Source organism: Cherax quadricarinatus, chromosome 56 (genome assembly GCF_038502225.1).
Source record: "Cherax quadricarinatus isolate ZL_2023a chromosome 56, ASM3850222v1, whole genome shotgun sequence".
In the NCBI taxonomy this organism is placed as follows: domain Eukaryota; kingdom Metazoa; phylum Arthropoda; class Malacostraca; order Decapoda; family Parastacidae; genus Cherax; species Cherax quadricarinatus.
In genome coordinates this window covers 4,631,326-4,659,144 of record NC_091347.1, presented here as the reverse complement: position 1 = coordinate 4,659,144, position 27,819 = coordinate 4,631,326, and the positions used below count along the sequence as shown (strand labels likewise).

At 41.5% G+C, this 27,819-nt stretch overlaps 1 protein-coding gene across 2 annotated transcripts in view; it reads left to right on the top strand.

Annotated features, from left to right (window-relative positions):
* Letm1 (Leucine zipper and EF-hand containing transmembrane protein 1) overlaps positions 1–17,412 on the top strand; it is a 116,627-nt gene extending 99,215 nt beyond the window's left edge. For both annotated transcript variants that reach the window (XM_070097032.1, XM_070097031.1), the window contains exon 12: positions 14,438–17,412. In XM_070097032.1, the coding sequence (XP_069953133.1) occupies positions 14,438–14,867 (430 nt within the window). In that variant the 3' untranslated portion in view covers positions 14,868–17,412. The remainder of the gene's footprint in view (positions 1–14,437) is intronic.
* The last annotated feature ends 10,407 nt before the right edge of the window (positions 17,413–27,819 follow it).

Genomic DNA, 27,819 nt, shown 5'->3' with positions numbered 1-27,819 from the left:
CTGAGTGAGGTCTGTAGTCTTTGTCCACCTAGCCTATACTCTGTCTGCGGTCTTCTTTGCCCCTCCCCAATCTTCATGACTTTGCATTTGGCTGGATTGAATTCGAGAAGCCAGTTACTGGACCACATGTCCAGCCTCTCCAGGTCTCTTTGCAGTCCTGCCTCATCCTCATCCGATTTAATTCTTCTCATCAACCTCACGTCATCTGCGAACAGGGACACTTCAGAGTCTATTCCTTCCATCATGTCGTTCACATATATCAAAAATAGCACTGGTCCTAGAACTGACCCCTGTGGGACCCCGCTCGTAACAGGCGCCCACTGTGATACCTCTTCACGTACCATGACTCGTTGCTGCCTCCCTGTCAGGTATTCCCTTATCCATTGCAGTGCCCTTCCTTTTATGTGTGCCTGATCCTCCAGCTTCTGCACTAATCTCTTGTGGGGAACTGTGTCAAAGGCCTTCCTGCAGTCTAGGAAAATGCAATCTACCCACCCCTCTCTCTCGTGTCTTACTTCTGTTACCTTGTCATAAAACTCCAGGAGGTTTGTGATACAAGATTTGCCTTCCATGAACCCATGCTGGTTTTCATTTATAATCTTGTTCCTTTCCAGGTGTTCGACCACTCTCCTCCTGATAATCTTCTCCATGACTTTGCACACAATACATGTCAGAGACACAGGTCTGTAGTTTAGTGCCTCGTTTCTGTTTCCTTTCTTAAATATGGGGACTACATTAGCTGTCTTCCATTTCTCAGGTAGTTGCCCAGTTTCAAGGGATGTGTTGAAGATTGTGGTTAGAGGCACACACAGCATCTCTGCTCCTTCTCTAAGGACCCATGGGGAGATGTTGTCCGGTCCCATCGCCTTTGAGGTGTCAAGGTCACTTAAGAGCTTCTTCACCTCCTCCTCAGTTGTTCGTATGTCATCCAACACTTGTTGGTATATTCCCTCTTGATGTTCCCTTCTGTGCTGTCTTCCCACAGCCCTTCCTGTCTCTACTGTAAAAACTTCCTTAAATCTCCTGTTCAGCTCCTCACATACCTCCTGATCATTTCTTGTGAGTTCTCCACCTTCTGTCCTTAATCTGATCACCTGGTCTTTGACTGTTGTCTTCCTCCTGATGTGGCCATACAACAGTTTCGGGTCAGTCTTGATTCTCGATGCTATGTCATTTTCATACTGTCGCTGGGCCTCCCTCCTTACCTGTGCGTACTCATTCCTGGCTCTGCGACTGATCTCCCTATTTTCGTGTGTTCTCTGCCTTCTGTACTTTTTCCATTCTCTATTGCACTTTGTTTTTGCCTCCTTACACCGTCGGGTAAACCAGGGGCTCGTTCTGGTCTTCCCGTTGTTACTGTTGCCCTTGGGAATGAACCTTTCCACTGCCTCCTTGCATTTTGTTGCTACATATTCCATCATTTCATTTACTGGCTTTCCTGCCAGTTCTCTGTCCCACTGGACCTCCCGCAGGAAGTTCTTCAACCCTATGTAGTCCCCTCTTTTATAGTCAGGCTTTTCCCATTCTACTCCTGTTATTCTCTCCACTTGCAGCTCTACTATGTATTCAAAGCACAGAACCACGTGGTCGCTAGCTCCTAGGGGACTCTCATACTTGATGTCCTCAATGTCTGAGCTGCCCAGGGTGAACACAAGGTCCAATCTTGCTGGTTCATCCTCCCCTCTCACTCTGGTAGTGTCCTTAACATGTTGGTGCATGAGGTTTTCCAGCACCACGTCCAACATCCTGGCTCTCCATGTTTCGGGACCCCCATGTGGCTCCAGGTTTTCCCAGTCAATCTCCCTGTGGTTGAAATTCCCCATAACCAGCAACTTTGCTCTGCTGGAGTGAGCTCTTCTTGCCACCTCAGCAAGTGTGTCCACCATTGCTCTGTTGCTCTCTTCATATTCCTCTCTTGGCCTCCTGCAGTTCTGTGGTGGATTATACATCACTGCAATGACCACTTTGTGTTCCCCAGACTGAAGTGTACCTGCTATGTAGTCTCTTTCTCCCGTCTCATCTATTCCTTCCATTTTCTCGAATTTCCATCTGTTTTTTACGAGCAGAGCAACCCCACCTCCCCCCCTGCCCCTTCTATCTTTCCTCATGATCTGGTATCCTGGTGGGAAGATTGCATCTGTTATTGTCTCCATGAGTTTTGTTTCTGTAACTGCTATGATGTCTGGGGACTTCTCATTGATTCTTTCTTGCCATTCCTCATGTTTATTCGTTAATCCATCTGCATTTGTGTACCAAACCTTCAACTTCTGTTCTAATACTGTAACTGTGGTGCGGGGGGTGGAAACAGAGGGATCGGTGTGTGATGGTTGGTTTGGATTGTTCAGTTGCCTTGGGGGTGTTGTGGCTGGAGTCCTTCTGCAGGTGTTTCTGGGGGGTGCGCTTGTCCTTCCATTTGATCCTGGGTTATTCTGCTCTCCTTTTTCATTTCCTCCCATTTCTCCTTTCGTTTTTGAACTCTCTCTTTCATTGTCTTCCTTTCGTCCTGTGTTCTGTCTCAGTCGAGGTACACACTCTGGAACTCCTGCTTGCCTCTCAGCCGTGCTTTCTCCTGCAGGATCGTGGTTCGGGTTGATTCTGCCTTGAAAATTACTTTGAGAGGCCGATTCCTTTTCTTTGTGAACCACCCAATTCTCCGAAAATTTGCCACCTGGGTCATGTCCCCCTCGCCTATCACCTTCATGATATCTTCAATCACTTTTTTCTCCTCCTGCTTTCTTTCATCATAAGTTTTCCCTTTAGCTTCGTCTAGCCCATAGACAAACACGGATCTCTCCCTTTCCACCTCCCACTGTGACTCCCATTGCATCCTCTGATGTGTTTTAGTTCCTTCCCGTGGAGTGTTCCTTCCTTCAGTCCCTTCCCTAGTTATGGCCCCTATGCTTCTTGGTTTATCCTTCCTGCTCACCTGCTCCTGGCCCCCACAGGTATCTGGTAAGGTCCTTGCACATGTCCTAGTTCCTTCAATGTCTTGCAACCTCTCATTCTGTCCTAGTGTGCTCCCTGTCTTTGTTTTGGCCCCATGTGGGTTTGACAGGACCTCTGCATACAGTTTAGTTTCCATGCTTCCTTCGGACCTGTTGTCTGTGTTCGATGTAGCCATTGCCGATGCTACTTCTGTAATATCTTTGTCTCTGTGCTGTTTCAGATGTCTCAGCTCCTCTTCTAATCTCTCTATCTTGATTTCTGCTGCTGTGGCCTGTTGCTTCCACCTTCTGCATTCTGCTGCTAACCTCTCTTCCATCTTCCTTTCCAGCTCATCTAGTCTCCTTCCCCAGTCTTCCTCCCTTTTTTTGAGCTCTACCTCCCATTCCTCCCTTTCAGATTCGTCCTTGGAGCCCCTTGTCCTCATCCTGGTTAGGGGGAGGGGAATAGATGGTTAGGAGAGGGGATGGATGGTTGTGGGGGAGGGGGAGGATGGTTATTGGAGGGGTAGAGATAGTTGGGGGAGGGAGTTAGATGGTTTGGGGGAGAGAGGGGATGGATGGTTATGAGGGAGGGGGAGGATGGTTATTGTAGGGAGGGAGGTAGTTGGGCGGGGGTTAGACGGTTTGGGGAGGGGTTAGGTGGTTTGGGGGAGGGGTAGGTGGCTAAGGTGAGGTGGTTAGGGAAGGGGTGGTACGTGTTTGTGTCAAGTGTTTGTGTCAAGTGGTGGAGGGTGTGTGTGTGTGTGTGTGTGTGTGTGTGTACTCACCTATTTGTACTCACCTATTTGTGGTTGCAGGGGTCGAGTCCTAGCTCCTGGCCCCGCCTCTTCACCGGTTGCTACTGGGCCCTCCCTCTCCCCGCTCCATGAGCTTTATCAAACCTCGTCTTAAAACTGTGTATGGTTCCTGCCTCCACTACGTCATTTTCTAGGCTATTCCACTGCCTTACAACTCTATGACTGAAGAAATACTTCCTACTATCTCTCTGACTCATTTGTGTCTTCAACTTCCAATTGTGGCCTCTTGTTTCTGTGTCCCCTCCCTGGAACATCCTGTCTTTGTCCACCTTGTCTATTCCACGCAGTATTTTATATGTCGTTATCATGTCTCCCCTGACCCTCCTGTCCTCCAGTGTCGTCAGGCCGATTTCCCTTAATCTTTCTTCATAGGACATTCCCCTTAGCTCTGGAACTAACCTTGTCGCAAACCTTTGTACTTTCTCTAGTTTCTTGACGTGCTTTATCAAGTGTGGGTTCCAAACAGGTGCTGTGTGTGTGTGTGTGTGTGTGTGTGTGCATGTGTGTGTGTGTGTGTGTGTGTGTGTGTGTGTGTGTGTGTGTGTGTGTGCGCGCATGTGTGTGCGTGTGTGGTGTGTGCGTGTGTGGTGTGTGCGTGTGTGGTGTGTGTGTGTGTGGTTGTGTGTGTGTGGTTGTGTGTGTGTGCTGTGTGTATGTGTGTGGTTGTGTGTGTGTGCTGTGTGTATGTGTGTGTGTGGTTGTGGTGTGTGTGTGTGTGTGTGTGTGTGTGTGTGTGGTGTGTGTGTGTGTGTGTGTGTGTGTGTGTGTGTGTGTGTGTGTGTGTGTTTGTGTGTGTGTGTGTGTTTACGTATGTGTGTATGTGTGTGTGTATGTGTGTGTGTGTGTGTGTGTGTGTGCTTGTGTGTGAGGGAGGGAGGGTTAGGGGGGGGGGTGTGGTTGAAAGATCCGTCGTGTAGGCACAAATTTAGTCTCATTTATCTTTCCCAATTATGCTACTCTCTCCACTTATTGCCCTTTCTGGATTTACGTGTTAATTGTTGCTGGTTATTATCATTTTCCTTGTTCACATTGAGAGAGGACTTCCTAGCTTCCTAAGTATTCTTACTGCTAATAACTACCGGTAGTAACACTGCCTGTGTGCATGTGTGTGTGTGTGTGTGTGTGTGTGTGTGTGTGTGTGTGTGTCTTGTGCGGTGTAATGACTGGCCGCAACTTCTTGTGACCTGACACAACCCTCCTGGGACCTGACCCTAGCACGGTCTTACAATGTTGCCCTTAAAAGCTTGTCCCACCTACCTTCTCACACTCGTCAACCCTATATTCTCTATGTCTATGCTATTTCTATTCTAATTCTGGTAATAGCTTGCAGGAGTGAGTGACCAGTATCAAACAGTATGCAAGGCCAGCCAGGGCCATCAACATGCAAACCACAACTAGGCGAATAAACTTGCGGTGACAGTTGCCAGCTGCTGATGACGAAGTAGTCGTACGTAGGCCTTAAATCCCTATTTTGGAGATCCTTCACCCGTGATGATTATAACCATGTATTCTCGTACATCCTGCTTCCTCACTTCACTCTTCACTGATGATAGTATACACTTCACATTATATACACTTCACTTTATATGTATAATGGCACACAACTTGTCGTTCTTCAGGCCTACCGCTACCAATGTGGCAACAGCGCCTAAGACCCCCAACGGTTTGCGCTTTGAAATATTATGCTGGCTACAGAGAACACTGCTTACTTTAGAAATTACATTTTTAAAACTTACTTAGGCCAGGCTTTTTATTTTGTTTTACAGACAGACTTCGGTGTCAAGAATGGGAAAAAAATAAAATTAAAATGCAATATTTTACATGGAAATATGTTTTGAAGATATAATATTAATGATGTATTAAGAAATTTTTTGGCAGTTATAAAACAAGACCAAATTTCAGCATTGGTCAGTCTTCCTTACAGAAAAGTTTGTATTGATTTTGGCCTGTGTAGTTCCCAGTCTGCTTCTTTTTTTTTAAAGAAACTGGAAAAATTGAAATCCAGGCTTTCATGTGTTGCATCTGATTAGCTACAACCATTCCAATCTAATAACTTGATAATGCAACTTCTGACAACTTTAAGCATAATGTGTTTATGTTTTTTTTTTTTTTTTTCAACAAGTCGGCCGTCTCCCACCGAGGCAGGGTGACCCAAAAAAGAAAGAAAATCCCCAAAAAGAAAATACTTTCATCATCATTCAACACTTTCACCACACTCGCACATTATCACTGTTTTTGCAGAGGTGCTCAGAATATAACAGTTTAGAAGCATACACATATAAAGATACACAACATATCCCTCCAAACTGCCAATATCCCAAACCCCTCCTTTAAAGTGCAGGCATTGTACTTCCCATTTCCAGGACTCAAGTCCGACTATATGAAAATAACCGGTTTCCCTGAATCCCTTCACTAAATATTACCCTGCTCACACTCCAACAGATCGTCAGGTCCCAAGTACCATTCGTCTCCATTCACTCCTATCTAACACGCTCACGCACGCTTGCTGGAAGTCCAAGCCCCTTGCCCACAAAACCTCCTTTACCCCCTCTCTCCAACCCTTTCGAGGACGACCCCTACCCCGCCTTCCTTCCCCTATAGATTTATATGCTTTCCATGTCATTCTACTTTGATCCATTCTCTCTAAATGACCAAACCACCTCAACAACCCCTCTTCTGCCCTCTGACTAATACTTTTATTAACTCCACACCTTTTCCTAATTTCCACACTCCGAATTTTCTGCATAATATTTACACCACACATTGCCCTTAAACAGGACATCTCCACTGCCTCCAACCATCTCCTCGCTGCTGCATTTACCACCCAAGCTTCACACCCATATAAGAGTGTTGGTACTACTATACTTTCATACATTCCCTTCTTTGCCTCCATAGATAACGTTTTTTGACTCCACATATACCTCAACGCACCACTCACCTTTTTTCCCTCATCAATTCTATGATTAACCTCATCCTTCATAAATCCATCCGCCGACACGTCAACTCCCAAGTATCTGAAAACATTCACTTCTTCCATACTCCTCCTCCCCAATTTGATATCCAATTTTTCTTTATCTAAATCATTTGACACCCTCATCACCTTACTCTTTTCTATGTTCACTTTCAACTTTCTACCTTTACACACATTCCCAAACTCATCCACTAACCTTTGCAATTTTTCTTTAGAATCTCCCATAAGCACAGTATCATCAGCAAAAAGTAACTGTATCAATTCCCATTTTGAATTTGATTCCCCATAATTTAATCCCACCCCTCTCCCGAACACCCTAGCATTTACTTCTTTTACATCCCCATCTATAAATATATTAAACAACCATGGTGACATTACACATCCCTGTCTAAGACCTACTTTTACCGGGAAGTAGTCTCCCTCTCTCCTACACACCCTAACCTGAGCCTCACTATCCTCATAATTTTGTTGAAAGGTTTGAACTGCCATGTTTATTGAAGAAATTTGAATATTAGTTTCATATGATGAATTTTTTATATAAATATCGATAGATTCGATATGCAATTTTCCTAGCTACAGGAACAGTATTCATCCTGACAGCTGTCTCACTCATTTTTCAACAGATGTATGCTGTAGTTGCTTTGCATTTACAAAACTGCAAAAACAAACATAATTCCAATTCACTTCAGATGCTTTTTGAAACAAAAACTGGACTATATGGACATGAATTCTAGTTATATATCTGGTGATAAAACTTAAATAGTACATTACCCAATTGTTTGATTCCATTAGATTTACCACTTTCGTCTGATTATAATAATTACCTTGTTAGGATTGATGGACACATGGATTCCTAATTTTATTATCACTGATTATATGTAACTTAGATATAAATTCAGCAATTTTTAGTGTAGTAAAAGCAGGAATCCACTTATTCCTCTTAGAATTGAGTAAGTGAAGGCATCATATAGCACCTGGACGAGCACAACAGGTGCAAGGAGAAGTAACCTAAAGGAAAACATACCCCCTCCTTGCTTGACAGTAGATATGACATTCTTTGTTTATTATACGATGTGGGATTTCTTTTAAATAGTCCTGAACAAACCAGGGTGTTTAAATAAAAAATCTGGTGCTCTAAATCAAAATCAAACTTGGTCACAAATGAAGCTTTCAATATGGTAAAGATCTTAAGCATATTTCTAGTTAACAAGCAACTTAATAACAGATGGTAGGATTGCTGGTGTCTTTTGTCTGTCTCATTAATATGCAGGATTACAGGTACATCTTGCTACTTCTGCTTACACTTAGGTCACACTACACAAACATATACACATTTATGTATACACACTCAGATGAGTTTTCTTTGATTTTATCTTAATAGTTCTTGTTCTTAGTACTTTTCCTTTTATATCCATGGGGAAGTGGAATAAGAATCTTTCCTCCGTAAGCCATGCGTGTTGTAAAAGTCAACTAAAATGCTTTGAACAATGGGCTGGTAGCTCCTTTTACTGTAATGATTACTAAAAAGAATAATAAGAAAATTGTCAAAGTGAGATGTCTGAATGTGTGTGGATGTTGTGCGAATGATAAGAAAGAGATGATTGTGGATGTTATGAATGAGAAGAAGCTGGATGTCCTGGCTTTAAGTGAAACAAAAATGAAGGGGGTGAGAGAGTTTCAGTGGAGAGAAATAAATGGGATTAGGTCAGGGGTTTCATATAGAGTTAGAGCTGAAGAAGGAGTAGCAATAATGTTGAAGGATAAGCTATGGCAAGAAAAGAGGGAGTATAAATGTATTAATTCAAGGATTATGTAGAGCAAAATAAAGGTTGGATGTGAAAAGTGGGTTATAGTAAGTGTATATGCACCTGGAGAAGAGAGAAGTGTAGAGAGAGAGAGATTTTGGGAAATGTTGAGTGAATGTGTGGGGAGTTTTGAACCAAGTGTGAGAGTACTTGTGGCTGGTGATTTCAATGCTAAAGTGGGTAAAAATGTTGTGGAGGGAGTAGCAGGTAAATTTGGGGTGCCAGGGGTAAATGAAAATAGGGAGCCTTTAATTGAGCTGTGTAGAAAGAGGTTTGGTAATGAGTAAGACACATTTTATGAAAAAGAGGATAAATATATATACAAGGTATGATAGAGCACGTAATGAAAGTAGTTTGTTAGATTAGATTTTTTTTTTTTCTCTCAACAAACCAGCCGTATCCCACCAAGGCAGGGTGGCCCCAAAAGAAAAACAAAAGTTTCTCTTTTTAAATTTAGTAATTTGTACAAGAGAAGGGGTTACTAGCCCCTTGCTCCCGGCATTTTAGTCGCCTCCTACAACACACATGGCTTACGGAGGAAGAATTCTTTTCCACTTCCCCATGAAGATAAGAGGAAATAAACAAGAATAAGAACTAGAAAGAAAATAGAAGAAAACCCAGAGGGGTGTGTATATATATGCTTGTACACGTATGTGTAGTGTGACCTAAGTGTAAGTAGAAGTAGCAAGACGTACCTGAAATCTTGCATGTATATGAGACAGAAAAAAGGACACCAGCAATCCTACCATCATGTAAAACAATTACAGGCTTTCGTTTTACAATCACTTGGCAGGACAGTAGTACCTCCCTGGGTGGTTGCTGTCTACCAACCTACTACCTGCAGTTAGGTTATGTATTAGTGGATAAAAGGTTGATGGGTAGGTTTCAGGATGTATATGTTTATAGAGGGGCAACTGATATATCGGATCATTACTTAGTTGTAGCTACAGTTAGAGTAAGAGGTATGTGGGACAAGAGGAAAATGGCAACAACAAATAAGAGAGAGGTGAAAGTGTATAAACTAAGGGAAGAGATATAAGCAACTATTGACAGAAAGGTGGGCTAGTGCAAGAATGAGTAGTGAGGGGGGGTTGAAGAGGGTTGGAATAGTTTTAAAAATGCAGTATTAGAATGTGGGGCTGAAGTTTGTGGTTATAGGAGGGTGGGTGCAGGAGGAAAGAGGAGTGATTGGTGGAATGATGAAGTAAAGGGTGTGATAAAAGAGAAAAAGGTAGCTTATGAGAGGTTTTTACAAAGCAGAAGTGTTATAAGAAGAGCAGAGTATATGGAGAGTAAAAGAAAGGTGAAGAGAGTAGTGAGAGTGAGAGTGCAAAAGGAGAGCAGATGATAGAGTGGGAGAGGCACTGTCAAGAAATTTTAATGGAAATAAGAAAAAATTTTGGAATGAGTTAAACAAGTTAAGGAAGCCTAGGGAACGAATGGATTTGTCAGTTAAAAACAGAGTAGGGGAGTTAGTAGATGGGGAGACGGAGGTATTGGGTAGATGGCGGGAATATATTGAGGAAATTTTAAATGTCGACAAAGAAAGGGAGGCGGTAATTTCATGCATTGGCCAGGGAGGTATACCATCTTTTAGAAGTGAGGAAGAGCAGGATGTAAGTATGGGGGAGGTGCGTGAGGCATTATGTAGAATGAAAGGGGGTAAAGCAGCTGGAACTGATGGGATCATGACAGAAATGTTAAAAGCGAGGGGGGATATAGTGTTAGAGTGGTTGGTATTTTTGTTTAATAAATGTATGAAAGATGGGAAGGTACCTAGGGATTGGCAGAGAGCATGTATAGTTCCTTTATATAAAGGGAAGGGGGACAAAAGAGATTGTAAAAATTATAGAGGAATTAGTTTACTGAGTATACCAGGAAAAGTGTACGGTAGGGTTATTATTGAAAGAATTAGAGGTAAGACAGAATGTAGGATTGCGGATGAGCAAGGAGGTTTTAGAGTGGGTAGGGGATGGGTAGATTAAGTGTTTACATTGAAGCATATATGTGAACAGTATTTAGATAAAGGTAGGGAAGTTTTCATTGCATTTATGGATTTAGAAAAGGCATATGGTAGAGTGGATAAGGGAGCAGTGTGGCAGATGTTGCAAGTATATGGAATAGGTGGTAAGTTACTAAATGCTGTAAAGAGTTTTTATGAGGATAGTGAGGCTCAGGTTAGGGTGTGTAGAAGAGAGGGAGACTACTACTTGGTAAAAATAGGTCTTAGGGATGTGTAATGTCACCATGGTGGTTTAATGTATTTATAGATGGGGTTGTAAAAGAGTGAGTTAATAAGGGCATAAAATGATTTAGATAAAGAAAAATTGGATATCAAATTGGAGAGGAGGAGTACGGAAGAATAAATGTTTTCAGATATTTGGGAGTTTACATGTCAGCGGATGGATTTATGAAGGATGAGGTTGATCATAGAATTGATGAAGGAAAAAAGGTGAGGGGTGTGTTGAGGTACAGTGGACCCCCGAGTTTCAAGATTAATCCGTTCCAGAGAGCCTGCCGAAAGTAGAAATTCACGAAACTTGAAACCATTTTCCCCATATGAAATACTGGAAATAAAATTAATCCGTTCCAGACACTCAAAAATATTAAATTTTTTTTTTTTTTTTTTTCAAATTAAATAAAGATTTACATACTGAAAACAATCAGAAATCAAGTACATGCATATAAAAAATAATAATAACATTACACTTACCTTTACTGAAGACTTCTGGGTGGATGGAAGACAGGAGGAGGGGATAGGAGGAAGGTGTACACTACTGTTTGGAAAGAGAATCTCCTTCGATTAGGACTTCAAGTAGCAAGTCCTTTTCTGGGGTTACTTCCCTTCTTCTTTTAATGCCATTGGGAACAACTTGAGAGTCACTGGACCCCTGTCGCACAAAATATCTGTCCAGAGAGGTCTGTTTCTGGCATTTCTTTATGATTTGCCTGAAGTGGGAGAAGGTTTTGTCACTGAACATGTTGCAGATATGGCTTTTTTCAGCTTGGTCAGGGTGATACTTTTCAACAAAATTTTGCAACTCATTCCACTTTGAACACGTCCTTAACAATTTGAGGGTTTCGGACGTACTAGTACGGCTTACAACCCAGGGTTTTTGACGTACTAGTACGCCTAAATTCTAGCGCCCTCAAATCTAGTGGGAGAAAGCTGGTAGGCCTTCATATGAAAGAATGGGTCTATGTGGTCAGTGTGCACAGTCTAAAAAAAATTTTGCAGCACAGTGCATAATGAGAAAAAAAAACTTTGTTTTTTTGGAATAAAACAGCGACTTTGCACTGTATTTTCGTATGGTATTTATTGTTGTATTCTAGTTTTCTTGGTCTCATTTTATAGAATGGAAGACATATTACAGAAATTGAGATGATTTTGACTGGTTTTACAATGAAAGGTACCTTGAAATTGAGCTCAAAGTAGCAGAAATGTTCGAATTTCGAAAGTAAACAAATCGTGCCAAGCGTCCAATACACGTCAACTGGTGAGTCTAATATTCTTTCACAAGTGCCCCAATAATATTTATACCATTTTTTACACTAATGCAGTAGTCTGCATAACAGTAAATCTTATATTTTTTGTGAGATTAAAAATTCAAAGTGGAAAGCATAAGAATATAAGAGGGGCCTTGAGACGTGACTAATGACCAGAGGAAATGTCATTTTAGTACCAGGAATGTCTTTCTTGTTTATTTTGGACCCTATTCGGAAATTGGCATCTTTTGAAATTTGTGTGAAATTGGCAAAATTGCTAAATTCTGACCACTGTACTGGATAGTTGAATTTCATAAATGGGTGGTTTCTTGCACCCATTCGATAGAAAAAATGGAGTTCTAGCGAAATATTCATGTTTTTTGTCGACTAGTACAGTGGAATTGGCCGAAAATGGGGCTCAAAGTGGGCAAAATCGCCGATGCGTAAACATCGCCGAGACCGCTAACTTCGCGAGAGCATAATTCTGTAAGTTTTCCATCAAATTTCAAACTTTTGGTGTCCTTATGATCGGGAAAAGATTCTCTATCTTTTCGTAAGAGAAAATTATTTTTTTTTTTTTAAATTTGGCCGACCCTGAGAACGAGTTTCAGAGAGGGCCTGTCGACCCTCAAAGGGTTAATCACCAAAGAAGGCACCTCCTTCATTCTCCTTTGCTCCTCCTCTGAAGCAAGTTCTGCAGCTGTGGTCTGATGCTGTTCCAGTTGAAGCTCTTGCAGTTCGTCAGTGGTTAGCTCTTCCCTGTGGTCCTCCACCAACTCTTCCACATCCCCATCACTCACCTCCAACCCCATGGACTTGCCCAATGCCACAACACCTTCCACAACAGGCAGAGGGTCGGCAGGGTCAGGGTCTGCCTCAAATCCTTCAAAATCCCTCTGGATTGTGTTCTTCGCTTTCTTTACCAAAGGGCTTGCACTAGCTTTCCTTGGGCCCATGGTGAGTTATTTAACAGTTGCAATCACAAAAAACAATGGATTATTACGTATGAACCCGCGGGGTGATGGCCACACGTTGGTAAACAATGGCACACTGAGTGTGAATAGCGTGGGAGACTGGCTTTATGTGCGCGGTGACGGGCGGACGGGTACCGGACGGTAGCCAAATCACGAGTCTAATCACGAAACTCGAGGCCAAATTTTGCCAAAAAAACTTGCCGAAAGTTGAATTTCACGAAAGTCAATGCTGCCGAAACTCAGGGGTCCACTGTATATGTGCAGACAAAAAAACGTTATCTATGGAGGCAAAGAAGGGAATGTATGAAAGTATAGTGGTACCAACACTCTTATATGGGTATGAAGCTTGGGTTGTAAATGCTGCACCGAGGAAACAGTTGGAGGCAGTGGAGATGTCCTGTCTAAGGGCAATGTGTGGTGTAAATGTTATGCAGAAAATTCAGAGTGTGGAAATTAGGAGAAGGTGTGGAGTTAATAAAAGTATTAGTCAGAGGGCTGAAGAGGAGTTGTTGAGGTGGTTTGGTCATTTAGAGAGAATGGATCAAAGTAGAATGACATGGAGAGCGTATAAATCTGTAGGGGAAGGAAGGCGGGTTAGGGGTTGTCCTCAAAAAGATTGGAGGGAGGGGGTAAAGGAGGTTTTGTGGGTGAGGAGCTTGGACTTCCAGCAAGCATGCATGAGCGTGTTAGATAGGAGTGAATGGAGAGGAATGGCATTTGGTACCTGGCAAGCTGTTGGAGTGTGAGCAGGGTAATATTTAGTGAAGGGATTCAAGGAAACTGGTTATTTTTATATAGCCAGACTTGAGTCCTAGAAATGGAAAGTACAATGCCTGCACTTTAAAGGAGGGGTTTGGGATATTGGCGGTTGGGAGGGTTATGTTGTGTATCTTTATACGTACGTATATGCTTCTAAACCGTTGTATTCTGAGCACCTCTGCAAAAACGGTGATTATGTGTGAGTGAGGTGAAAGTGTTGAATGATGATGAAAGTATTTTCTTTTTGGGGATTTTTTTTCTTTTTGGGTCACCCTGCTTCGGTGGGAGACGGCCGACTTGTTAAAAAAAAAAAAAAAAAACTTCGGCCATTAGTCTCCATATTTCAGATAAAAAAAACATGTAGTGTGAACTAAAAAAAATGCTATACCTGGAGATGATGATTGTAGTAATTGTGAAGTTAATAAATCTTTTAGAAGGCTGCAGTCTGCTGCTTCTCCATATTATCAAAGCATGAGGGAAGGAGAGGGTCTTACAAATTACTGATTACTGGAGTATAAATAAATATAAACATGCTACATTTTGAAATAAATATATAAGGTTGATACTGATTTAAGTGTACACTTGTATTTTCTTGCTAAATCAACTTTTGTATATCTTCTCAAGATATGAATAAATTTAGAGGCAGTTGTATGTTATGTTTATTATACTTAGCTATAATAAAATTTTCTTTTAACACCAGGGCTGAACTTGTGAACCTGGAGGAATTAACTCGACATTTGAGCTACATATACCATGCTCCTGATACTTCTAAGGTGTCCATGATTAGTGATGTTTTGGCAAAGATGGACTTTGACAATGATGGATCAGTGGAAGTGGATCACGTTCTGCATGTGTTGAACCTCATGTTGGATGAGGAAGTGGGTGTATCTCCAAAGATGTTTGAAGATGTTATAGAGATGTTGGCCAAGGAGGAGCAGTTAGAGTCTGCTAAACTCATTCAGCATGCTCTTAGAACAACTGTAGCTGACTTTGATTATTCTTCTAAAGTTGATACTACAACTGAACTTCCAAAAGAAACAAATGGTGAAGTATTACAGAGTGATAAGGACAGATCTTTGCAGTCTAGCGAAGGTACAGTCTCTAATAAACAAGCAAAGCACAGTCAATGACACCCTGAAAAAAGAGAATAATTCTTATTTTCTTTAAATTAGTGACTGTTTTCAAAGTGAGAATATTTTATTTTCTAGGTGATTTTTAAATGGAATACATATGAACCCTCTATTTAATGGACTAATATGGGAAGTGGGTGGATGGTAATGGTGTTTGTGGTGGATGCAGATGAAATTATTGTCCTGTGATTACAGCAGACATTTCTTTAACCATCACACCTTGTCCATTTTTATTGAATCTGTCGATCTATCAGATTTTGTCCTGAATTTCCCAAGTCTCTTAAATCAAGGGTTTACTGTATTATTATTTATGAGAAGTATTTCAAGATGTGGAGGTTTTCTTAACTTCAGTTACAGTATGTACAAATGTATTTACAAATTAATAGGTGCAGATTATATATAAAAATTTAAATTATTAATTTGTCCTTGTTAAAAAAAAATAGTCACAGTATTAATTCGAAAATGAGAGAATTATATTTCCCAGATATTTCAGTTTAGTTATGGATGTATCATGATTTACAAGGGAATATTATTGAAGAATACAAGTCACTATAGTACAGCTGAAATACTTCATTATTAATCCACAGTTTAGAGAGGTAACTAAATGGCACTTAACAATGATCAAAGGTGAACCAAAACATCAACTAATATTTACCCTCTGAATGTGGGTTAATAGTGAAGTGAATATTATTGTATTTATGGAAGTTGTTATTGTATTGATGAGGAAGTGCTAAACCCATAATGGTCATACAGCATCATACACATTCATAGAAAATGATGAACTTGCAACTATATGACATTACAGTGTGTGTTGCACATAGTCACTTTTAAAATGGTATATTCGTAAAGATGCATTGCTTGAATGGGTATTTAATTCATATGGTTTCTCAAATATAAATTTGACCATGCAAACATATTTAAAATTATGTTTGATACTGTCCTTGTAAAGGGAACAACAATATATGAGTACTATTAGTGTACCTTAATATGGCATTTTAGTTGCATATTTTCAACTTGCATGTACTCTGGTATAGGTTTTACTGTACTTTCCATCCATAATTAAATATTATTTATTTCTATATATAGTATTAGCTGTACAGTATATATGCTGTGATGACTGTAAAAAGGCTGTTTTTGTTATACTTTATTTTTTGCAAAGATATGTTGTTATATTTAACCAACATTCTTAAACATGCTAAGAACACAAGGTGTATGCAAGTCTTAATGTTATAATTACAGTGTGTCTGCAATAGACATTTATTATTATGAAATAATGTAGTAATAGAATTATTTATCAGAGTATCATCAAATTTAGGGAATACTTTAGTACAGGATTATTTTTTTCCATCTTGTTAATTTGCAGTAGTGAGTCCACTTATTTTTACATATTGTAGTATGTTGTTACCTCCCATAGAATAATGTGCTGGGAAACAGTTGGGTAGTAGTGTAATGAGTATTAAGGATATTCTAGTAGATAAAATTGCAGCTGGTAATGGCCCATCATACATAATGTATTTATTAAGCTCAAATACTGATACTGTTAAGCAATTACCAAGCAGTTATAATATTGGCCCTTTTCAGGGCAAGCATTTAAAGTGGGTACTGCAACATGTACACTTGATATAACTGTTCAGTGCGAGGTCTTTTTGCAGACAGTTCTTGCTTACCTACATAATTAGAGCCATGGTAGATAGTGATTATTGTACCTTCAGTGTGTTAACACAAGTTCTCATAGATCAGGGGTGGCCAGACTTTAGTGAGAAGGAATTGAATTTTTCTGAAGTTCTCCCTATACTTAATACATTACTTGACAACAACCAGTCCCAGTGTAATGAGCAGAGAAGACAAATCTTAGTTTTGTTCGTATTTATGAGGTACTCCGTAATGACAAATTAATGAAAAAAAGTAATAACCCAAGCAAATTGAAATTACCTGCTAATCACTGTATAGCTTTATGGAAATAGTATTTTTTTGAACTTGGCTTACAAATTCAAACCATATTTTACAGCATATAAGGTGGGCTTTTAATCCACAAAAAGTCTTGGAAAATCAGCCTGCATCTTACATGCTCAAGGTCAGGGTCAAGGGTAGGCTTTGGGTTACACTGTAGCAGTTCTTTACTAACATTGCTACAACTGCTTGGAAACATTGTCTTATATGCTCGTGTTCCTTATGTGCAGGAAAATACGTTATGCTTTTTAGTAAAAGTTGATTTATTTTTCAAAAGGAAGGAGAAAAGTATAAAGTAACCTCTTGAACCATAATGGTAAACCAACATATAACAACATTGCAGTTACTTTGAAAAAAAATTGTTCTCTGTAAGCTCAAATAATTCATTTGTAATACAACTATGATATGTTCATTCTCAGTGAATTTAATATTCTGTGTAACTGTGTTAAATTTAACTATCAGAAGTAAATGGTTTTGTTTGTATTGCCTATATTTTAGGTTAAATATCATGGATGTATGCACATAGTTAACTGTATGATTGCTATTGGTGAACCATACATGCAGCATTTAATTACAGGAACTAGTAAATTTTAAATGTCTTGCCTCCATAACCTTGTCACCTTAAATACTGTAGTGTAGAACAGTATTTTTTACAGTTGAACTTATCATATTAGTGCAGGGGTCTGCAAACTTTTTTGGGTATTACGCCAAAACAAACTTGTGTACTGCGATATTACCCACTAGACTTGAAAGTCCACAGAATCCAGAAAAACACAAGGAGGATTCAAATTCAAAATAGTTTATTGAATCCATTTGTATGGAGAATAGTCATACAAACTGAAAAGTATATATTATATGTGATAGAGCAACTTGAAAAATTACACACAAAATTAACAAAATAATAAAATGAATAATAAACTGCATGAAATAAAAAATAATAATAGACAAATTTAATAAAAATCTCATTAAAGAACTAAAGAATTTCATTGATAGCATTTTCACTTAAGGTTTTGGAGTAATGATGTTTCATTTTTGATACATTATCATCAGAATTAGGGCTTTTTGATGTTGGAGCAATTTGGATACTGTCTTCGGCATTCACTCATCTGTTTTCCTTCATCAATTCTATGGTTAACCCCTCTTCAAGGGGGGCTCCTTGCAGAGGCAAAGATACTATTGGTCTGAGGAATTGAACCCTTCAGTCTTCTTCCTCCGACTAACCCTAATTACCCCCTAATCCTCCCCTTCCCTGTCCCATCCTCCCTGTCCTGCCTTTCCCATTTCTCTTCCTCCTCTCCCCATTCCTCCCCCTTTTCCTTATTTTCAGTCTTTGGGGTCCTTCCCTCAGGCATTCTAGTTCCCAGGTTGGGGGGGAAGGGTAGCATGGTCCATACCATTCCGGTGAGGTCTTTGGTGGTAGTGTTGTTTGCCGTGGGATCTGGATTGTCTGGAGATCCTGATCCCTCTCCAAGCTACTGTGGGGGGAGGCTTTGAGTGTCTTTCAGATGATGGATGTATCTCTGGAGGCTGCCTGTTGGATTCCAGGAGTTGGTGGCCGAAGAAAGTATGCTTTGTGGGGAGTATCCGACAGCCCTCTCTTTTGTCTGCCGAGGTGGCTTAGTAGATGTGAGGTTGCTATCCCAGATTGCTGGTTTACTGGCATGAAGGGTAGGGTATGGCACAGGTTCCATGCCACACCTGCACTATACATGCTGCGCTGAGGTCCTCTTGGGCACAGAGGGAGATTTACGGCCCTTTCATTCCTCCTAGAAGCTACGCCTCCATGTTCTAAAAAAAAAAAAAAAAAAAAAAAAAAAAAGGAGAAACCTAACCATGGAGTCCCAAATCCATGAAACTGCTGCTCCTGGTCCCCTTTCTGCAGCGGCACCCTCTTACGACCCTGCCGTGTTACTGGACAGTCCTTTGGACCTTTCTAATGCCCCTGTATCTTCTGTGGGCGACATTGTCACGCGCTCCTGATACCGAGGCTTGGCCTGACTCCTCTGTCACATCCGACTTCAGCACATCTTTGACCATGTTTCCGGCTTCTGCCCATATGGTGTGACGGTTTTCAAGTCGCCTGCCCACCTCAGAATGGACCACCTCTGGTCCTGCATCTAAATGCCCATGACCTTTCTCTGATGACACTGCTTTGAATGCCTATCACTCTACTCAGAAAAGACCAATGCAACACACACTCCCATTACATACTATGCATCATAGTACACAGTTGACTAAGTTTTTCTCTCTGCAACTGACATCTTCCACTGACTACCTTTCTGATCATAGTATCAGCAAGGTGCTTCATGCCATGTCGGTAGAAATATTTCATTTCATGCTCTCAAGAGTGGTGCACGCATTGTCACGGTACAAATGCTAGCCAAGTTCACAAACTTTCTTTACCACCATAGACGATATTTCTGTAACAATTCAAAAACACATTCCTCTCAATTCTTGTAATGGTACCATCGTTCTACCTCATACATTGTTCAGCATGATTTCCAGATATGTGGTGATGGCATTCTGGAATAACTTGAGCTCCAAGACCTCCCAATTCTTAAAGTGGACACACCTGTACTACCTGGCCATAGGCAGAGACGCTTCCCCTTCATTGTAGCTCGCTTAACTTTTGACTGCCGTGAGCTTCTGTCCTCAGTTTATATTACGGGACACAAGTTACAAGTCTGAAAATTTATCCCTACACCACAACAGTGTAGAAATTGCTGGCATTTTGGCCATCCAGCAGCATATTGCAGGTCCATGGCAGAATGCCCAGTCTGTGGTGCCAACGACCATACCAGTACATCTTGTAGTCTTCCTCCCTCTTGCCTTATTTGTAATGAAGCTCACCTATCTTATTCTCGTCATTGCCAAGTTTACCTAAATGAGCGCGAAATCTGCTGGCTCAGAGACAGAAGGCTTTACTTACGCCATGGTGGTCTCTCATCTATTCCTCCACTGGAGACTTCTCCATATTTCTTATTCTAGAGTTACTAAGAGGCCTCCAACCTCTGGGGTCTCAATTCCTGCAGTCTTTCCCTGTGGTCACACCTTCCACACCTAGACTCTGAGGTCCCTGCCTCATCACCTCATACTGTTCTCAAATCTTCATCTTCTCGCTCGCAAGTTTCTATGTCTACAAGACCTTGCACAACAACACCTCCCCTTTACTCCTCTACTTCTCCAAAGTCAAAAACATCCCCAAAGGGTAAATCTCCCTTAACCTCTCTTTCCCTAATCCTTCCTGGACATTTGTCCTTTCCAGTCTCTGTACCTAGTTACAGTGGACCCCCGCGTTTCGTCAGCCATGACTTTCATGAAATCCGACTTTCGGCAAGCATTTTAACCAAAATTTAGCTTCGCGGTTCGTGATTGGACTCATGATTCAGTGACCATCTGGTACGCATCCACCGTCAGTGTGCATAAAGCTAGTCTACCACACCATTCACACTCAGTGTGCCATTGTTTACCAGCGAGTGACCATCACCCCACAGGTTTATACGATACATTTCATAATACATTGTTTTTTGTGCTTGCAACTGCTAATAAGCCACCATAGGCCAAAAGAAAGCTCCTAGTGCCAGTCCACTGGCAAAGAAGGAAAGAAACAATAGAATTCAAGAAAAAACTTGTAACAAAGTACTAAAGTGGAGGAGGAAGAGAGAGGGAAAATGTGCCTTCAGTGATTCTACGATATGTACAATTAAGGGATAGAAAAACGACACAAAAGTAACTCTAATGTTGTTGGATGTGTTTAGGGCCACTGAACATACGCCGCCCTGCTATCTTCCACTATCCTAAACCTCTGCCAGCATCTCCTCCATCAAGATAACTAATTAAACTAACATCTCCTCCCCTCTCCTTCGACAAGTGTGACCATGGCATAATAGCGCACAAAATGCGTGCTAAAGGAATAACGGGAAAAGTCGGTCGATGGATCTATAATTTCCTCACTAACAGAACACAGAGAGTAGTAGTCAATAGAGTAAAGTCCGAGGCAGCTACGGTGAAAAGCTCTGTTCCACAAGGCACAGTACTTGCTCCTATCTTGTTCCTCATCCTCATATCTGACATAGACAAGGATGTCAGCCACAGCACCATGTCTTCCTTTGCAGATGACACCCGAATCTGCATGACAGTGTCTTCCATTGCAGACACTGCAAGGCTCCAGGCAGACATCAACCAAATCTTTCAGTGGGTTGCAGAAAACAATGTGAAGTTTAATGATGAGAAATTTCAATTACTCAGATATGGCAAACACGAGGAAATTAAATCGTCATCAGAGTACAAAACAAATTCTGGCCACAAAATAGAGTGAAACACCAATGTCAAAGACCTGGGAGTGATCATGTCGGAGGATCTCACCTTCAAGGACCATGACATTGTATCAATAGCATCTGCTAGAAAAATGACAGGATGGATAATGAGAACCTTCAAAACTAGGGATGCCAAGCCCATGATGACACTCTTCAGGTCACTTGTTCTATCTAGGCTGGAATATTGCTGCACACTAACAGCACCTTTCAAGGCAGGTGAAATTGCTGACCTAGAAAATGTACAGAGAACCTTCACAGCACGCATAACGGAGATAAAACACCTCAATTACTGGGAGCGCTTGAGGTTCCTGAACCTGTATTCCCTGGAATGCAGGCGGGAGAGATACATGATTATATACACCTGGAAAATCTTAGAGGGACTAGTACCAAACTTGCACACGAAAATCACTCACTACGAAAGCAAAAGACTTGGCAAACGATGCAACATCCTCCCAATGAAAAGCATGGGTGTCACTAGCATGTTAAGAGACCATACAATAAGTGTCAGGGGCCTGAGACTGTTCAACTGCCTCCCAGCATACATAAGGGGGATTATCAACAGACCCCTGGCAGTCTTCAAGCTGGCACTGGACAAGCACCTAAAGTCGGGTCCTGACCAGCCGGGCTGTGGCTCATACGTTGATTTGCGTGCAGCCAACAGTAACAGCCTGGTTGATCAGGCTCTGATCCACCAGGAGGCCTGGTCACAGACCGGGCCGCGGGGGCGTTGACCTCCGGAACTCTCTCCAGGTAAGTAAATGTAAATATAAAAGTGTAAGTATAAAAGTAAATATAAGTGTAAATATAAAAAGACCCCAATGGAAATACGTCACTCTGACGTTTTTGGGGTTATCCTAGGTACTTTACACATATGCTGCTATATATGATAATGTAACTGTATTTGTATATACCTTAATAAACTTACTTATTTATAAATTAAAATGTAAATCTTTTTTATTTATAAATTACATACATAGTTTAAGTGTGAATAGTTGGTGGCTTCTGCTGCTGCCTCCACCACCACCACTAATATGTACAGCTTCTCTCAATGGCCCTTATAAACCCAGCAACAACAACTTCCACCACTTACTCCTCTAATACATTATGACATATTTTATTCATTCCATAGTATATATCATGGTTCTGGACCTGGAGTTTACCTGGAGAGAGTTTCGGGGGTCAACGCCCCCGCGGCCCGGTCTGTGACCAGGCCTCCTGGTGGATCAGCCCCTGATCAACCAGGCTGTTGCTGCTGGCTGCACGCAAACCAACGTACGAGCCACAGCCCGGCTGATCAGGAACTGACTTTAGGTGCTTGTCCAGTGCCAGCTTGAAGACTGCCAGGGGTCTGTTGGTAATCCCCCTTATGTGTGCTGGGAGGCAGTTGAACAGTCTCGGGCCCCTGACACTTATTGTATGGTCTCTTAACGTGCTAGTGACACCCCTGCTTTTCATTGGGGGGATGGTGCATCGTCTGCCAAGTCTTTTGCTTTCGTAGTGAGTGATTTTCGTGTGCAAGTTCGGTACTAGTCCCTCTAGGATTTTCCAGGTGTATATAATCATGTATCTCTCCCTCCTGCATTCCAGGGAATACAGGTTTAGAAACCTCAAGCGCTCCCAGTAATTGAGGTGTTTTATCTCCGTTATGCGCGCCGTGAAAGTTCTCTGTACATTTTCTAGGTCGGCAATTTCACCTGCCTTGAAAGGTGCTGTTAGAGTGTAGCAATATTCCAGCCTAGATAGAACAAGTGACCTGAAGAGTGTCATCATGGGCTTGGCCTCCCTAGTTTTGAAGGTTTTCATTATCCATCCTGTCATTTTTCTAGCAGATGCGATTGATACAATGTTATGGTCCTTGAAGGTGAGATCCTCCGACATAATCACTCCCAGGTCTTTGACGTTGGTGTTTCGCTCTATTTTGTGGCCAGAATTTGTTTTGTACTCTGATGATTTAATTTCCTCATGTTTACCATATCTGAGTAATTGAAATTTCTCATCATTGAACTTCATATTGTTTTCCGCAGCCCACTGAAAGATTTGGTTGATGTCCGCCTGGAGCCTTGCAGTGTCTGCAATGGAAGACACTGTCATGCAGATTCGGGTGTCATCTGCAAAGGAAGACACGGTGCTGTGGCTGACATCCTTGTCTATGTCGGATATGAGGATGAGGAACAAGATGGGAGCTAGTACTGTGCCTTGTGGAACAGAGCTTTTCACCGTAGCTTCCTCGGACTTTACTCTGTTGACGACTACTCTCTGTGTTCTGTTTGTGAGGAAATTATAGATCCATCGACCGACTTTTCCTGTTATTCCTTTAGCACGCATTTTGTGCGCTATTACGCCATGGTCACACTTGTCGAAGGCTTTTGCAAAGTCTGTATATATTACATCTGCATTCTTTTTGTCTTCTAGTGCATTTAGGACCTTGTCGTAGTGATCCAATAGTTGAGACAGACAGGAGCGACCTGTTCTAAACCCATGTTGCCCTGGGTTGTGTAACTGATGGGTTTCTAGATGGGTGGTGATCTTGCTTCTTAGGACCCTTTCAAAGATTTTTATGATATGGGATGTTAGTGCTATTGGTCTGTAGTTCTTTGCTCTTGCTTTACTGCCCCCTTTGTGGAGTGGGGCTATGTCTGTTGTTTTTAGTAACTGAGGGACGACCCCCGTGTCCATGCTCCCTCTCCATAGGATGGAAAAGGCTCGTGATAGGGGCTTCTTGCAGTTCTTGATGAACACAGAGTTCCATGAGTCTGGCCCTGGGGCAGAGTGCATGGGCATGTCATTTATCGCCTGTTCGAAGTCATTTGGCGTCAGGATAACATCGGATAGGCTTGTGTTAATCAAATTTTGTGGCTCTCTCATAAAAAATTCATTTTGATCTTCGACTCTCAGTCTGGTTAGCGGCTTGCTAAAAACTGAGTCATATTGGGACTTGAGTAGCTCACTCATTTCCTTGCTGTCATCTGTGTAGGACCCATCTTGTTTAAGTAGGGGCCCAATACTGGACGTTGTTCTCGATTTTGATTTGGCATAGGAGAAGAAATACTTTGGGTTTCTTTCGATTTCATTTATGGCTTTTAGTTCTTCCCGCGATTCCTGACTCCTAAAGGATTCTTTTAGCTTAAGTTCGATGCTTGCTATTTCTCTGACCAGTGTCTCCCTACGCATTTCAGATATATTGACCTCTTTTAGCTGCTCTGTTATTCTTTTCCGTCGCCTGTAAAGGGAGCGCCTGTCTCTTTCTATTTTACATCTACTCTACATCGAGTGCCACCGAGTTAATCTGTTCTAGGCATAAGTTGGGGTCTGTGTTGCTTAGTGTATCTTCCCAGCTTATATCGGTTAGGACTTGGTTTACTTGGTCCCACTTTATGTTTTTGTTATTGAAGTTGAATTTGGTGAATGCTCCCTCGTGACTAGTCTCATTTTGTCGGTCTGGGGCTCCACGCATACATGTCTGAACCTCAATTATGTTGTGATCTGAGTATATTGTTTTTGATATGGTGACATTTCTTATCAGATCATCATTGTTAGTGAAGATGAGGTCTAGTGTATTCTCCAGTCTAGTAGGCTCTATTATTTGCTGGTTTAAATTGAATTTTGTGCAGAGATTTAAAAGCTCGTGCGAGTGTGAGTTTTCATCAGAGCTGCCTCCTGGTGTTATTACTGCAACAATATTATTTGCTATATTCCTCCATTTTAGGTGCCTTAAGTTGAAATCCCCCAGGAGCAAGATGTTGGGTGCAGGAGCTGGAAGATTTTCCAGACAGTGGTCAATTTTTAACAGCTGTTCCTGGAATTGCTGGGATGTTGCATCCGGAGGCTTGTAGACTACCACAATGACTAGGTTTTGGTTCTCGACCTTTACTGCTAAAATTTCCACTACATCATTTGAGGCATTAAGCAGTTCTGTGCAAACAAGTGACTCTGCAATGTACAGGCCAACCCCCCCCTTTTGCCTGTTCACTCTGTCACATCTGTATAGGTTGTAACCTGGGATCCATATTTCGTTGTCCAAGTGATCCTTTATGTGGGTCTCAGTGAAAGCCGTGAACATTGCCTTTGCCTCTGCAAGCAGTCCACGGATGAAAGGTATTTTTTGTTTGTTGCTGGCTTTAGACCCTGTATATTTGCAAAGAATAATGTTATCGGACTGGTGGTATTGTTGGTTCTGGGGGGGGATTTTTTTTCTGGCATTAGTATCTACATCTGTTGGTTTGGAGTGGAGGCCATCGACTGTGGTTCCACTCCAGGAATGACTGGATTTGGTGTACGATTTCTGCCATTTCCTGCCAGTTTTTTTTCCTTCCTGGCACTAAAAAATCTCTCCCTCTTGAGTGGCTGTGGCTACCCAGGTTTTCCCATGGCCTGGATATTTTGTATCTTTTTGTCCCCTTTAGATGGTATGCCTGGCAATTTAAGTTATAGCACAGTCTTTCCTGTACTGAAGAGGTACACATTTCAGGGTGAAAAAGCTTACAGGAAGGGAGTTTGCATTTTCCTGTTGTCATATGGGCATGGCATTTTCTAGGGTGGTCATAGTTGCATGTCCCATCTGTTTTTCCAGATTTCCCATGCCAGCAGATACCAAGTGCATAGTATGTGCACAGGCTTGGTTTCCGCTTGCCTTGGGTTTCTGTGACTGTATTCCCTGTTGGTGCATGTTTCCCTGTCTTACTTCTATCATCCCTAGCACCAACAATGGAGCTCCCACCAGTTGTTTTTGGTAATTTATCCTCAGTATTGCTATTGGAGTCCTCTTGTTTGCTATTTCCTGCGGTATTTCTAGTTTGCAATATTGGTTTTATCTTATCTTTGACTACACTTGTTTCCCTACTATGGCTCCTGTCCCCTATGAGGTCATTTATATGTATTCCTTCCTGCATATAATTCCCGACTACCTGGACAAAATCTCCAGCTTCACCATTACTGTCTCCCAGGACAGCACCTCCAGCTTCACCATTACTGTCTCCCAGGACAGTATCTCCAGCTTCACCATTACTGTCTCCCAGGACAGTATCTCCAGCTTCACCATTTCTGTCTCCCAGGACAGCACCTCCAGCTTCACCATTTCTGTCTCCCAGGACAGCACCTCCAGCTTCACCATTACTGTCTCCCAGGACAGCACTTTCAGCCCCACATTAACTGACTACCAGGACATCACCTCCAGCCTTACAGTTTGTGACTACATGGCCAGTATCAAGGGCAGTACCATTCAGCCCAGACTTTTTATGTTCCCATCTGTTGTAGAAAGCTTCCAGGTTTTCTATGAAAGCAGCTTTGATGTTGTCCTCTTTTAATACCCTTGTGATTTTAGTCCACAGATTTTCCTCATTTGGGCATACCCAAAAACACTTCTCTGTTTTAATACTGCTTGTAGCTAGTTCTGGGATATCTGCACAAGGGGCGTGACACCAATTTCCACAAAAATGACAATTTATCCATGTGGAAGCCCGTTTGTTTGACTGACCACAGACTACACACAGCTTCATAATTTTTTGAATGGTTGATTTACTGCAATTCTACTAGCAACCTCTTGAATATTCTATTAATAACCTCCTTAAATGAAGCTCTAGCTATTTGTATTTCTGTTTCTAACTGTTATTAATATTGTTTATTATGTCATATTAGATGAATTGTGATAGATAAATAAGCAGTAGAGATGATATTAGCGTCAGATTGAAGTATAATAAACTCACCTCCCTCTCCCTCCTACCTGTTTTCCATACACCAACAAGAGTCAATAAAGGTAAGCGTGATGTTAAATGTTCATTTATCCTTTTCATTAGTGCTTTATATTTGTCATTGTTTTCTGTATGTAAATCTATATTTAATCTTTAAAAAATTATTTTTTGTTAATACTTTTGGGTGTCTGAAATGGATTAATTGGATTTACATTATTTCTTATGGGGAAAATGTATTCGCCAATCATGAATTTCACCATTAGGCAGACTCTCTGGAACGGATTAATCACAAAACTCGGGGGTCCACTGTATTTACCTCTTACTAGCTCTATTATGAGTGTGGAGTTTTATCCTCCTCATACAGTCCTCTCCTTTCCTGTCCCTGCCCAAGTTTCTTCCTCTCCTGTCCCTTCCCAGGTTTCTTCTCCTGTCCCCTCCCAAGCTAACTCTAACTTCTCATCCCCCCTTTGGTAACTTCCATTGTTGCCTTGATCTTTACTCAGTCTGCCCCTTCTATCTCCAGGGTCGACTCACATACAACTTCCCTGACCTCTGAAACACTTGAAGCTATCTCTGTATATTGAGAAGACTTAACCATTTATGGACACTGATCCACCTTCCGTCACTCGTCTTCACTCTTCTGCTTCATCTGCATAACTCTTCTTCACAGTGTTCCAATCCTTTGCTACTTGCTTGTTTTCCACTGCCTCCAAATGTGGACTTTACTAACCCTTCTAGTCCATAGATACCTACTGCTTAATATTTCCTGTATCCTTCTCTGCAAATCATGGCTTATTTACAGCGGAACATCCGAGGCCTCAGAGGTAATCAGCGTGAGCTTCAGGTATTGCTCTCCCAGTTTTCCCAAAATATGCTCCGATGTTATCCCATCTTGGGCTATGTTTTATTACATTCATCGGATCCTTTTCCTGATGGAACCTTTAATAAAAGTGCACTTCTTGCATGCACCTTTATACCATGCCATCAGATCTTTGATCA